The sequence below is a fragment of the Macrobrachium rosenbergii genome, chromosome 29 (genome assembly GCF_040412425.1).
Source record: "Macrobrachium rosenbergii isolate ZJJX-2024 chromosome 29, ASM4041242v1, whole genome shotgun sequence".
Classification (NCBI taxonomy): Eukaryota; Metazoa; Arthropoda; class Malacostraca; order Decapoda; family Palaemonidae; genus Macrobrachium; species Macrobrachium rosenbergii.
In genome coordinates, this window is record NC_089769.1 from 9,607,084 (window position 1) to 9,622,083 (window position 15,000).

The 15,000-nt window shown below is 36.7% G+C and overlaps 1 protein-coding gene across 24 annotated transcripts in view; it reads right to left on the minus strand.

Moving 5' to 3' along the window:
* Window positions 1-15,000, minus strand: part of FoxP (forkhead box P) — a 1,520,060-nt gene that overhangs the window by 340,625 nt on the left and 1,164,435 nt on the right. For all 24 annotated transcript variants that reach the window (XM_067130992.1, XM_067130988.1, XM_067130984.1 and 21 more), the window contains one exon: window positions 12,377-12,469. In XM_067130992.1, coding sequence (XP_066987093.1) covers window positions 12,377-12,469 — 93 coding nt within the window. The remainder of the gene's footprint in view (window positions 1-12,376; window positions 12,470-15,000) is intronic.

The following is a 15,000-nucleotide window of genomic DNA, read 5'->3' on the forward strand; positions in this document are numbered from 1 at the left end:
TCTCTCAACGTCCGTCCATTACTCCCTTAGCCAATGCCTCCACACTAAAGCGTCCCCCCCCCTCAACCTTCCCTACCCCCTCCAACAACCCCACTTCCAACATTGCCCATCCTCAGACATTCAAACGCAGGGTTGACATAGAGACCACTATCTTCCCCTTCCCCATCCCTATTCCCCCCTCCCAAACCTTAAACCTGGTTCCCGAATCCTCTACCGGGACGAGATGGATAGATGGAGAGAGAGAGAGAGAGAGAGAGAGAGCCCATCTCAAGATCCCGCGGATTCCCTGTGAGATGCAGCCAGCGTTTAATTGCAGCACTTAGCATCAATTACATCGGCAACGTGATCAAAGTTGAGCCTGGCTTAATTATTTACTACGCCAATCTGGCGGCCGGTCTAGGCGGTATCACACAAGTCTGGTCGGGGCGGGGGAGTAACGGAGGGGATAATGGGGGGGGGAAATGGATGGGGGAATGAGGGGCGGTCCCCGGTGAGCGGCAACCAACTAACCAAGCAACCGTTTTCGAGAAGGAAGGAAGGAAGGAAGGAAGCAAGGAAGGAAGCCTAGGAGCTTCACACTGTCATGGAACGCAGTTCAAGAAAATGTGCCTTGCTTAAGAGAGAGAGAGAGAGAGAGAGAGAGAGAGAGAGAGAGAGAGAGAGAGAGAGAGAGAGAGAGATTCATATACATGGAAAGATGGAGTTCTCAGCTTCCTTGAAATTAGTTAAGGAAAATACATTTTCTCCAGTTTTGCAATTTCTCAAGCAACCCCCCCCCTTTTTTTTCCATAAGACGGTGCGGTCATTCACATTCAGAAATAATATCACCAGGAGAACATTTTTGAACGGACGAAGCGAATTTGATAAGCGTACACCTTGGTATGTTATCGTCTGCATCTTTATAAGAGACTGAGGCAAACTACACAGTAACTCAGTAAATATACCAAGATTTCGTTATAATTCATTTTTAAGAGATGAATAATAATAATAATAATAATAATAATAATAATAATAATAATAATAATAATAATAATAATTTGAGGAATGAAAATCTACTAACCCTGGCGCAAACACTCGGCTTGCAGCACACTGGCAAAAATTGGGAAAATATCTTAGTGGTTTTCACTAGACAACTGACATGGTTTGCAGTTTTTTCCCTCATAAATGAGGCCTTGAAACTGTTTATGTGGTGCAAGTGAATTTCCGTTCACTACCTTGATCGTGTGACGTTTCAATTTTCGAGAATTCATCTTCGAAATTTTCGAAGTTATTCAAGGCTTAACTCCGAATCAGAACCGGAGCATTAGTTCTTTAAGCAATCTACACACCACTCCGCACTACTTGGGGGAGTAACATCAACAATAACAATTTTACTTAATGCTTTCCCAATTCCTGTCACACGTCGTCTTTCAAGAAGCATTTATCTCTTCCTTCAGGTCTACACATCTGAATTCCGAGGTATAAATGGATGTTAATTTTTACGCTCTTAAATATTTATCAGTATACATAAATGCTTATTATTTCTAAGACATTCAGTCTGAAAAATCAAGAGTAAAATGAAGGGCGACACTACATTAGAGAAAGCTGACCTATTCAAGTTACAACTAATTCATTCAGACGATCTACAAGGCATATATTTTCGCATAATGTATGCAGCGACGTTCATTTATTCATATATATGTGTGTGTGTGTATGTGATATATACTGTATATATATATATATATATATATATATATATATATATATATATATATATATATATATATATATATATATAAAATTTTAAAAGAATATGAAAACTTTTAAAGTGGCGTTACAAGCCAACGTTCTTCATGGTTGCGATCCATCACTGTTGAAGGACCATATATATATATATACATATATATATATATATATATATATATATATATATATATATATATATATATATATATATATATATTATATAATATATATGTATAACCGAATCACGAAAATATGGAACGTGATGAATATATAAATAAAGACAAAATCCACGAAGGGAAGAGAAACACTGGAGTGCCGCAAGGCCTCTCGACTGGCGTCCTTTACTTAGCAGTGTTTCTCTTTCCTTCGTGGATTTTGTCATATATATATATATATATATATATATATATATATATATATATATATATATATACATATATATATATATATATATATATATATATATATATATATATATATATCAATTGGCTACATATTTATATATACTGTACGTGCTTGTGTTCATACATGAAAAATTACAAATTAACGTGCATACTGAAAGTAAAAAATACATACAAGGTATTTGTGTTCATTCATATAATCAAGTAAATTTCCACGTAATCACATGTATTACTCACGAGGCAGCGAAAACTCTCTCTCTCTCTCTCTCTCTCTCTCTCTCTCTCTCTCTCTCTCTCTCTCTCTCAAACTCCAAAGGTTCATTACAAACAACATCATAAAACGCTAAAATGCTCAGAGGTTGATCTGATTACAAACAAAGGGCATTGTTTTGGCAAAAGGACTCGCAAAACAAACACAATCATTAAAGAGACAAACGTAAATAGATGTGTACACTTTTCTTCCTCTTCTCTCTCGGTTTCATTGGATTTCCCCGGTAAAAACAAAAGCCCGTTCAGGGGAAACAAGCAGGTTGGGGGGGGGGGAATGTCCCCTGTGAGGAGGCGTGGGGTGGGGTGAGGGAGCATGAGTGACTAGACTACTCGGGTGCATGAATGACAGACTCGAGTAAAAGCTGCACAATTAGCAGTTTGTGCGAGAGACAGGCAGAAAGAGAGAAAGAAAAGGGGGAGGGAGGGAGGGGGTTTGTAAAGACATAAGAAAGTATTGTAATGTTTTAAGAGCATTTATTGACCAACTCATATTGCAGGCAGACGACAGAGAATAATAATAATGCTGAGAGAGAGAGAGAGAGAGAGAGAGAGAGAGAGAGAGAGAGAGAGAGGAATACTGGAACGTACCAAAAGCCATTCGTGATCATTGTTTTTGAGGAAAACGTGAAGCAGAAACCACAGAGAGAGAGAGAGAGAGAGAGAGAGAGAGAGAGAGAGAGAGACAATTACGCATACATCAACACAGATAAATAAGGACACTACAGGAGGGAGCGACTTCGTCAAAGCGACATGACGATGTTAGTCTTGTGTATATGTTTGTCTCTGTCTGCGCCGTCTCCTCTGGTACAATTCCAAAGCGAGATGCAACAAAGAATAGAACATTTATTTGCAATGTCTTTGTTTTCGTAAACAATCGCAAGCTGTTTATTCCTTTAACACGATCAGACCACCCACAGATTACCGAGGTCACCTAAGGGGCTTGATTCTCCGCGAGACGACTTCGAAAAAACAGACCTTGCGCGGCGACGGCGTAAGGACGCTATTAGCATAGCGGCGCTCCCGAGGGTTGAGTCTTGGGCGGATTACTTTCGGTGTTTATGGCAAACTTCACAAAAAAGGGAGAAACTGAAAAATAAAAATAAAAAGAGAGCACCTTTTGGGTGTTTTTCGGAGAGAGAGAGAGAGAGAGAGAGAGAGAGAGAGAGAGAGAGAGTGAATAATGAGTCGCGGCGAGACGCTTTAATTGTATTTGCAGTTTTGCTCGTCAATCCACGGGCAAACTGCCGTTTTATCGCCTGTGCAAATTTCTATACTGGCAGGTGCAAAGAACTCGGTTAAAGCCACTAAAGGCACTTCAGGGAATCGGAAGCTATTTAGCGTGATGCCGCGCTCGGTTGCACTGGTGTTATTATTTACTTGCAAAATGCAAAGGACGGAGGGAAAAGAACGCCAGGCTCCTTGGGATACGGAAGCACTGGGGTGAGGAGAAGGGGAGGGGACATAATTATTCGGTTGCGAAATGCGAAAAGGAAGAAGAAGAAGAAGAAGAAGAAAAAGAAGAAGAAGAAGAAGAAGAAGAAGAAGAAGGATGCAAGACTTTCGGGAACTGGGATGTGGCGAAGGTAGGACGTGATCATTTAGCTGCAGAATGGGTGTAGACGAGAAGTAAGAATCTCCGTTCTTGTAAATGACGTTTTTAAAATTTGTGTGTACTAACCATGCGGATGAGAGAGAGTCAGAAATTCATAACTGATAAAAAAAAAAAAACGTGCTTAAATGTATAAGAAATACAGCGAAGAACTCGTTTTACACTATTTACTAACTATAACAAATAAAAAAAATTAACTTGGAACTAAAATAAAAAGGAATACGATATATACGTAACATAAGAACATAATTTTGGCTACGCTTTCTGAACGAATGTAAATCTTAACTAATTTAAGATGTGCATTTGAGAGATTATACCCAACATGCTCACTTGAGAGTTATTCAACATGTTTTTATTTAATCGACTAATTTATTCTGAAAAAAGAGAGGCTTTTTTTGATACTGTTTCTGACCTCTAAAATACTACGTTTATCCACAGCATAAAACTTTGAGTTGGATACTTTTTTTATTTCTAATGGATTTTCCCATTTTGCCATTTCTTGAAATGCTTTCATGCTCTTTCACACAGTGCTGTCTGCATTTATTAATCTCTTAATTACAGTTACCACAAGACTTATCTATGAGGAAAATTCTCATTTTCTCACCCTGTTCTTCAAATGCAACATCACAAACATAAAATTTTGTTCTTATCGTACTACAATTAACAGCACGATGAGAGAGAATTATTTCAGTGTCAATTACATCGATAAAGGTCGATAACTTTACCCAAGATCTTATAACAGGAATAGACTTTTCCTACCAAAATTAGATTTGAAGGCAACATTATGACATTTTAGCCTTATGCGAAAATTCGTCTAAAATAAAATAAACATAAAAGAAAGAAACCTTCTCGATTGTTGTGTTCTCCACAAGTTCATGGTCAAGCAAAATAAACAGGTCAGCGGCTTAAGACACCTTCAGTATAACAATTCAATCTCAGGAGCTAAAATGACTTCCAATTATTTTGCATGATAGCATCGAGCTCGCGAGAGAAATGAACAAACTATTATTCTGGTGACCACTTGTTTGTGAACGTGTGCATGCGATTCTGCTCGAGACCGCTTTAATATGCAAGCAGCGATAGAGGTGCAAACCATTAATTTGGCAAAGTCACTTCTTTGTACCTCAATTTAACTCTCCATTACGAATAAAAGATTCTGGCTGAAAATAAAACAGAAAATTTCTGTTGAGAGGCATTCACAATAATCTTTATAATCACGCGCGTGCGCGTGCGAGCGCGCAACCTTCAGATTGCTTGTAAATACCCGCGGCGCCGGATACTGCACACTGCAATTAGATTTTGGTAACCACAAACTAACGCTTCATTATGAATAAGCTCCTGGCGGGTGATATACAAGGAATTAAAGCCTTTGAGTCGATGTGACGGATGTAATAGATTACCTTATATTTACCAGAGGAAGGTGACATCCCCATGCATTAAACAAGAAGATAATATCTGCTACCATAGGTGGGTCTCATTTGGGTGGTCTTCTGCTTACAAGCCCCATGTTCTGTTCACTTGCACAAATCTTAATACTTTACGCATATGTTTATACAGTATCTAGGACGTTGGTAAGCACCAGTTGGATCTGCAGGAAATTAAACCCCATTTATTAAATTTTTTTTTTTTTTAAATAAAGTTATCCGTGTTATAACTGAGTTGCTTTTATACCACGCGCCTATGACATAGGTTAAATTGGAATATGATATTTGTATATTCTTAGCTTGTGTTTTTGCTAGTTATGTGTGTATATAAACATACATATATATATATATATATATATATATATATATATTATATACATATATATATATATATATATATATATATATATATATATATATATATATATATATATATATATATATATATATAAAACTAGCAAAAACACAAGCTAAGAAAACTATACAAATATCACATTCCAATTTAACCTATATCATAGGTGTATGTAATAAAAGCAGCCCAGTTATAATACGGATAACTTTATTCATTTACTTAAAAATTATTCGCATCGATTTTTAATAATAATAATAATAATAATAATAATAATAATAATAATAATAATACGACATATTTCCTTCTTTTGAAAAGAACTCATTCATCGAGCACCTGTCCTCAAGCTGTACACTTCCATCCTTTAAAAGGATATTCAACTTCCGCTGTAATCACACAGTGTTAAGAGACGCAAAAGCTGCTGTAAAAAACTCACAAAGTCATCGACATTATCAAATGTATTTTATTAAATATCAGTTCGAAATGGGGCATACATAAAATTTTTCAAAAGAGCCTAATATGAATCTGGCGTGAAACTGTTAAAAGGAACCAAAAGAAACCTTGACCTAATATCACTCAAAATTACCAAATGAAAGTAAAACTTTCCTTATAGGAAAGAACCAAATCTTTTATGGCGTAGCATTGCTCAAAAGCATTGGAATGTTCGAGTGAACCACAATTCTAAAAGCCAGTATAACTAACCTCATTCAAAACAGTGCAAAACTTACATTCACCGCTTGTTCTTGTTTTAGATTAAGCTAGCCTTATGCCAGCACGGATCTTGCTCCCAAAGTAGCCTGTACATTCCACCTCGTTCCTCACTGTTACAACTTTTCATTTGTGTTTGGGGTTAATGACGAGTTGCCAAATAAATTAATAACAGTTAACCTAGCAAGTATGACTTCTACTGAACCGCTTTCAATGCTCCAGATTGCGGCTTATAGAGCGTTTCATAAGGTGCTTCCACACTGCAGTAAAACATGCCATAAATACAAGCCTGTAACTTATCAAAAAGGCTGAATACAAGCCAATGGCTTACTCCTAGTTCTAACCACTGCTCCATACATTTATCCAACATTTGCCAAAGGCTCGTTCTCCACTTACAGTCACTGACTTGCTTTCAACCAGTTTGTGGTATGTATGTGATAAGCTGCCGACCTGTCTTTACGATATGTTTTATTCGAGTGTGGGCGCGCCTTTAGAAAATGAAATTTCAAACAGCGCTAACTGTGCGGGCAAATAAATTTTACCTAAAAAGGCAGGTGGAGGAAGAAGTTGCAGCTTGTTATGGCTGAAAGCAAAGAACGGTCAGACTCCCAAGGAAAGAATCTCTAAGAACGCCATCAAACCCATCAATCAGAGGAAGTGTTGAGTCAATTCAAGACTTGACGGTCCGACGGCCGTCGCTAGGTTGCTTGAGCAAGGTGCGGACTGTCCATCTACTCTTCGGGGCAGTGCAGTGGCGTAAAAGTAGACTTTGAGCAAAAAATAAGTTGAAAAATTATAATAAAGCCAATTAAAGCTTTAATTGCGTGTTACCACTCTTGACAATACGTAATATGTAAGAAGGACACAGAAAATAATAAAATATTTTGCCTCAGTACTATGACTAGTCTGTCGCTCTATTTGCAAGAGCCCTCTGGTAGGATTTAAACTGATCTCATCAATTACATCTAACCTTGACTAAAAGTTCATCCTTAATTTACAGTTCAATATTCAAGATCCTTTTTAACCATCTATCCTCAAAAAAGGTCAGTAAGAAGACAATGTAACAAAAATCCTTTTTGCACGAAATCCTCCTTCATGCAAATTTTCACAAAACTGACGTTTATAAACACCCAAGCTGCTGAATTCCCTTAATTTTTCTGTTTTCCCTGATCGTTAATAACTTCCTCCTTCTAGAGAAGATGTCGCTCCTGTTTTCAAGAGCCATTCTTTCTATTCGCATTCCGGAATGGTAAAAAAAAAAAAAAAAAAAAGGCACTCGCTTGCAAATGGAGAAAGACACCTTCCCATATTCATAATGTGGAAGTCAGTAAGACTTGGATTAAAATGTTTTCAGAAAGCTTATTTCCTTCTACTACCAAACTTTGGATTTCCCTTTTTACTTCTGTTTTTCCTATAAAAAGTTGATTTGTCGCTTCCTACGAGGTTAGCGCAACCTTTTTTTTTTCTACATTTTTTTCGTGCTTTCTTCGGGCCTGGGCTAGAAAAAGGGAATAAAGTTGCCCGCTCCACTGGCCTCAGAGCAAAAAATAAAAGCCTTCATCGAAGTCGGCCAAAGAATTCATCACTATTATTTTATTATTTACAAAGGATCAAAATCAGTTCACCCTGACGATAGCTGCGTTTAAGAAGCAAAAAACACACAAAAAATAAAAATAAAAAATATAATTTTTTTTACCAGAATAAGGCTTGTTCAGACAATTATAATTTGCACAGATTCATCACTTTAGTGTAGCATAAAATCTGACGTATTCACGTCGCGCATAATATCTGTCTGAAAATTTATGCAGAAAGGAAACGCAGGCAAAAAAAGGCATACGCAATGAAACAAAAAATTCAGTTTCAGCTTCAAACCCTACACAGCAGAAGCTCATTATTCACACAGAAGATATCATGTGCAACAAGCAACAAAACTATTTGTGGAATCCAAGTAAAATAAAAGTAATTTTGATATAATCTATAAAGCGAGATGCAACACGGTTCCCTCATCCCGTTCATCTCCCGCCCATCTCACGGCATCCCCGGGGCAATACGTCAGTAAATCATGCAACATTAAACGTCAGATCGAGAGCAGCCGAAAGTAAGACAAACAAGGTTTTTTACCTGTCATAACGACATGCACGCCCACCAGCAGAACCACCCACGGAGGCTCGAAGCGCGACCACCCAACACGCCCGTAACTCGCCTATCTTCCTCGCGGGTGACAGGGTTGTGAGAGCGTGTACCACGATCGTAATAACAATATAACACCTACCTTTGTAAACCGCTATAATGGGGAGCGAAAGGGAACCTCGCATGTGTGTTTATGCCCGTGTCTCGCTGCCTCTGATGCAATGGTCCGCTGCACGTATACGAACTGAATTAAAAAATCGTTGTAGACGAAAAGTATGCGAGGGGGAATCCCTAGATTCTGTGTTCGTGTACACGGCGGTTTTAACACACCTGAGAGATATATATGTTTAAGCAATACCACAGACCTACAGAATGTATGATTAAATTTTTTTTTTTAAGGTGCAGTGCCCCATAAGAATGGCCCTTTTGCAACAAAATCCATATCTCATAAACAGCATGTGAATAATTAACAAATAACATATCATATCATATTTTATATAAACATATACATGTGAATAATTAACAAATAACGCATATATAACATATATATATATATATATATATATATATATTTTATATATGTATATATATATATATATATATATATATATATATATATATATATATATATATATATATATATATATATATATATATATATATTTCACACACACATATTCGTGTGTGTGAATGCAACGTCACACAAATATAAACAAGAGACAAAATGCAGCTTAATATCATTCAGCTCAGAAGGCTTCAGTCTCCCAAAAAGCGTTGAGAATGGTAATAAAAGACGGCTCAACAAATACGCCATATACCTTTAACTTAAAAGGCTTCAATATATCTAAAAGGGATTACGATCACAATAAACAGGGTTTGATCCTATCTAACCTGTTTCTTCGCAAGACCGCTGGATGTTCAGTGACGCACATCACAGATCAGGGAGGAAGTGTACGTTAAAACACTGACAAAGACGATTATCGACTCTATAATTAAGTGAACAATAAGAGAGAGAGAGAGAGAGAGAGAGAGAGAGAGAGAGAGAGAGAGAGAAGAGAGAGATAACAAATAACAATAAAGATCAATGTAAACAAAAGCAAAAATTTTGCTGATAGTTAATTTATTAACGACGAACAGCTTCAAAACCGAAATTCTGCAAAATATTGTATATGATAATTAGACCACCTGCAAGGGTTCGGAAAAGTCAAGCCAAAAAATTGCAGAACTAAGCCGGTCCGTTTTTCAAGCACTCAGTGTACGTGCAAGCAAGCGCAGTATCCATTTGTTTATGCTTGCGTCTATTTCGAGGCTCAAGATAGAATAAACTGTTTCTTAAAGTCTTGCTATGATTTATAAATGCGGCTTCCACGTAAACACTCCCAAGATTTTCGGCGATTCCAACGTCTAAATGTTACTGACAAACACTTGCAAATATATAGAGATAAAAGACAGAAAAAATGGGTACGTACCCGGAATCTAAGGATGCGGGCATTTTTAAGTCTTTCAATTTTACGGTGTAGAGACTGATATAAGCGGCCTTGCCACGTATATAAAGGTATAGAAAAAGGGCGAATGAGATCTACTCCACACGTAATGTTTAGGCAAAAATAATATTGTCACGAGATGTCATTTTAAGGTACTACTTATCCCTTAATTAACAGTAAATTGGCTTTCCAAGATGGTTGAATAACGTTGCCTAATTTATGCGGTTATAATCCGAACAATCATTATTATAAAACGATGAGAAATCAGATTCATAAATTTTTTCATCGACATATCAACAGAAAAGCTAAATAATGCACATCAAAGAACAACAATCACTTAGACAATTTTTCAGTTGGGACCGCAAAGAAATTAACGATCGATTCTTGTTAACCCAAGAACACTCGGCAGACTTAGTAAACATTGAGAGCCGAAATGCTTTCGTTCCGTAGAGCAAACGGAGGCAAGACCAGGGGGTCGCCGCATAGCACATCAGTATTGTACAGCATATAGCTTCCAGAGCCGAGAGCTAAAGTGAGACGAAAGCTGGCGTGTGTTTATGGGAGCCAAAGATAAACAGATTGCACAGAACGACTCCGACGTAAACAGTTTTGGTTTAGACAGAACGCCGTTGCTTGCAATGACACGCACACACACACAAACAAACCCACGCACAAAAAAAAAAAAAAAAAAAAAAAGCGCGCTCGCGCACACAGCTGGTTTATGTTTGGGTTTGTGCCTGCAACGAAGGAAGGGGCCACCCCCCAAAACAACCATCACCGATGATTCGTCTCTAAACAAAAGCTGATGTTTCGGTAGTTGGAGGGTAGAGGGGAGGGGGTGGGATAGGTAGTGGGTAGATATTTGGGTGGCGAGCCGTGGAGAGGAGTCTGCTGCCACGGGAAGGGAGGGAATGAGGACCTGAAGATGGTGGCCATGGGGTTATGTTACGTTCGCACAGAATCATTTTGCTAATAATTTCCTATGGCGGTTCTTTAACCTATAAAGGTGGAACAATCCTATTCAACATTACTAATTAGCCATAACCATAATCATTGAAAATTTCATAAAAATTGATTGAAATAGTACAGAGTTTCTGCACTGCACACCGATCGTCTGTTTATCTGCTGTCTTTTCTAGCGCTAAATGTATTTTTCAAAACCAGAAGTAGCATGAATGACAATGCCATTAGAAACATCAATGACAATTACAAAATAAAAAAATAAGAGGCCACACATTATACACAAGAGATAAACACCGTAAGCAACGATAAATAACCCTCATACCCATTTTGCTAACTTTTTGCAAGAATTAGAAGTGATTCATAATAAAAAGACGAAGACGACCCTCACTGAAATAGCCTTTATGAAGAATCCTCATTTACCAATGTGTTTTAAATAAAGGTTTCAAAATTAACATCTATTTTTATAACTTATAATGTCATTTCAAATGTTCCCTCGGTTTGTTCATCCAAATCGTGTACCGAAGGGTGTAACTACGGTGGAGAAACATTTCGTGTTATGGCTAATTCAGTTCGTGAGCGAATTCAATCCGTGCACTGATTACATGTAATCACTGATTCAACATAAATGGGTTCATATAATTTCATTACATACTAACTGACGAGTACCTACCTATGCATGCATTATATATATATATATATATATATATATATATATATATATATATATATATATATATATATATATATATATATATATATAATATTTCTGTTAACGGATTAAATTCATTTTCCGCTTAAACATATATATATATATATATATATATATATATATATATATATATATATATATATATATATATATATATATATATGTATATATATGAATGTATGTATGTATGTATATTTATATTTAATGATGACTAAGCGGAGAATGAATCAAATCCGTTAACAAGATATTACAATCCGGGGATGAATTCAATTAAAAGTAAACATCCAATTCAATCCATGTATAGACAAATTCAGTCTACATACGTTATCAAAATCGTTGAGTAAACTGAATCTCAATTCAATTAATCTCAGCATAAAAAAAGAGTGATATGTATAAATCAAATTCACGAATGATGAATCCAGATAAAGACATTCAATAAGTCATTAAGACAGCGAGCAATAAAACTCACGAATAGATTGTATCTAGGTCAATTCATGAAATCCTTGACCGATCCGTCACCGTAATAACCAAATCCGCATTTAGTCGGCAATCAAGCGCCAATGGATAGAAGTCGGATAGAGATTAATTTAATCCGTGTACAATACCTGTTCTGGATCGAGAGGTGTGGGTTGCCTGGAAGGGCGCGCAGACAGGTTGATAGCACCGTCCCCCTCTCCCTCCTCCAACACGCCGTCGTCCTGCAAAACAGGAAATGAAGAGTTTATTTACCTAACAAATGTCTATGACAACCAACCATCTTCTCAATATAAGCAAGAAACCTGAATGACGAACTGATGCTGTTCCAGTAAATTAATATTTCCCGGTACACTACTTGAAGGCTCTTAATATGGGAATACTTTCCTATTCAAGTTTACTTCATTGAACAAGAAATGTTATTAATATGTTAGTGTAATTAAATTTTAAAAAAGTTCCTAGGAACGAGCAAGAAAATGAACAAAGTTTCTCTCATCCAAGAGTGACTTAAGAATTTGCACTGGGCGCCAAATGTTTGCCTACAAATGTTCAATACACAAAATTCTTACACTTTTCTGTAAATGAAAACTGAATTTATTTTACCAAACAAGTTTTTCCACTCAATATTCAATTAGCTGTTCAAACCTTTAAATTGTTTACAGAACAAAAGAAAAATAACCTGAAACTAACAATATATACATTTAGGAAAATTTGTATCCAGGACCGATAAGGAGCAGAATGAAAATAATCCCTTATACCTATATCATGTTGAAAAGGACAGGAGAGCCTGAGACAAAATTAAATTTGTTATCACTGACAATCGTGTTACCAGTTCAAATAATAAGAGATCCTACGATGTTGTCTGTAGCATGTCTTCCAAAACTGCTTTAAATATATAACATTTGAGAAGGAAGGTTGGAATGTTTCAACAGGAAAGAGGAAAGAAGGAATCCCAAAGTGCATATTTTTAAAATAAAGAGCAGTCCTAGGTCATGCAATTATCTCCCGTTACGAGAAACTGAACCCACACAAATGATCTCAAGTCGGAAACAAGTCTCCTCGAAATATCTTTCCTGGTAGTATGATGCATTCAACCTCTCTTGAGTGGGAAGAAGCTAATTCTAGAAAGACAGTATAATATACTGTTATGGATTAGAGACTGAACCAAAAAGTAGAAAACATACAAAACCCAAACCAAGGTGACGAAAACGGTCCTGCCTTAAACTCAAGCTATCGAAACAATCATTCATAATATTCTTGTTCACAGACTTCGTTTCAGGAAAAGGCATTTTTAAAAAAAAATTTTCACGACCTCACAGCCGATTCGGGAGCTAATAAAAAGCTTGCAGTTACAACCATTTCTTGGTATTAAGGTTTTCTGCGCATCATTTACTTCACTTGGAAGAGGAGTTACAATTTCTCTGGGAAATATGTGGTTGGGGGGACTTAAGTAAATAATTTACTTGCAAAGCAATAAAAACTACCAAGAGCACTGTTTACTTAATCTACGTATAAAAACTTATTAGATGACTTACAATCTTTATCGAGGGGATCGTCAAGATGATTACATGTCGGATTTACAGGGAAAACTTTACATGCTTATGAATAATTTCTTTACAGGTGACACAACATTTACTGACGATGAAAACTTCGTGTAAATAAGATTTTATAATGTAACAGAAAAAATCCACGTCATGAATAAATTACACAATATATAACAAACATTATAATTCGAAGAAAAGAAGCTAAGACAATAAACTATTCCGTTATGGTAAACACTATAATGTAAAACTTGCTTCACTAGCTCAATGTTTACATGTCTGTTCACTGCCAATCTGAAGAATACATAAATTGTGGTGTAAAGTTTTACACAAATTAATAAACGTGAAAACTAACCTCTCTCTCTACACATATACACATACATACATACATATATATATATATATATATATATATATATATATATATATATATATATATATATATATATACAGTATATATATATATATATATATGTATATGTATATATATAAATGGATGTATGTATGTGTGTGTATGTTCTGCATACACTCTGAAACACACTGAGAAATTTCAACCCAACTTGGTATACATATGACTTACTATCTCGAAAAGAACAGACTGGGGGTAAGACATCACTGGCACCAAAGGGGGGTGGTGTGTGGGGAGGGGGTGACATGTAAAAATAACTGAAAACGACAGATATTAGTGTCTAATCCATAGTTTTCGAGGTCGCTGAGATGAATAGTGACACTCCCGATGCCCTTTAAGTCCAAGTTTAGCCCCAATAGGAAGGGGGGAAGGGGGTACCAGGTAAAAATAACTGAAAACGACAGATATTAGCTTATAATCCATAGTTTTCAAGCTCGCTGAGATGAATATGACACTCCCGATGCCCTTTAAGTTTTTAAGTCCAAGTTTAGCCCCAATAGGAAGTGGGGGTGAGAAGGGGTGGGAAGGGGGACATGTAAAAAATAACCGAAAACGACAGACATTAGTTTATAATTCATAGTTTTCAAGCTCGCTGAGATGAATAGTGACACTCCTGATGCCCTTTTAGTCCAAGTTCAGCCCTGACAGGAAGTGGGGGTGGGAAGGGGGTGACATGTAAAAATAACGGAAAACGACAGATAGCGTCTATTCCACAGTTTTCAAGCTCGCTGAGACGAATGTGACACTCCCAATGCCCTTTAAGTCCACGTTCAGCCCTAGGAAGTGGGGGTGAGAATGGGGACGA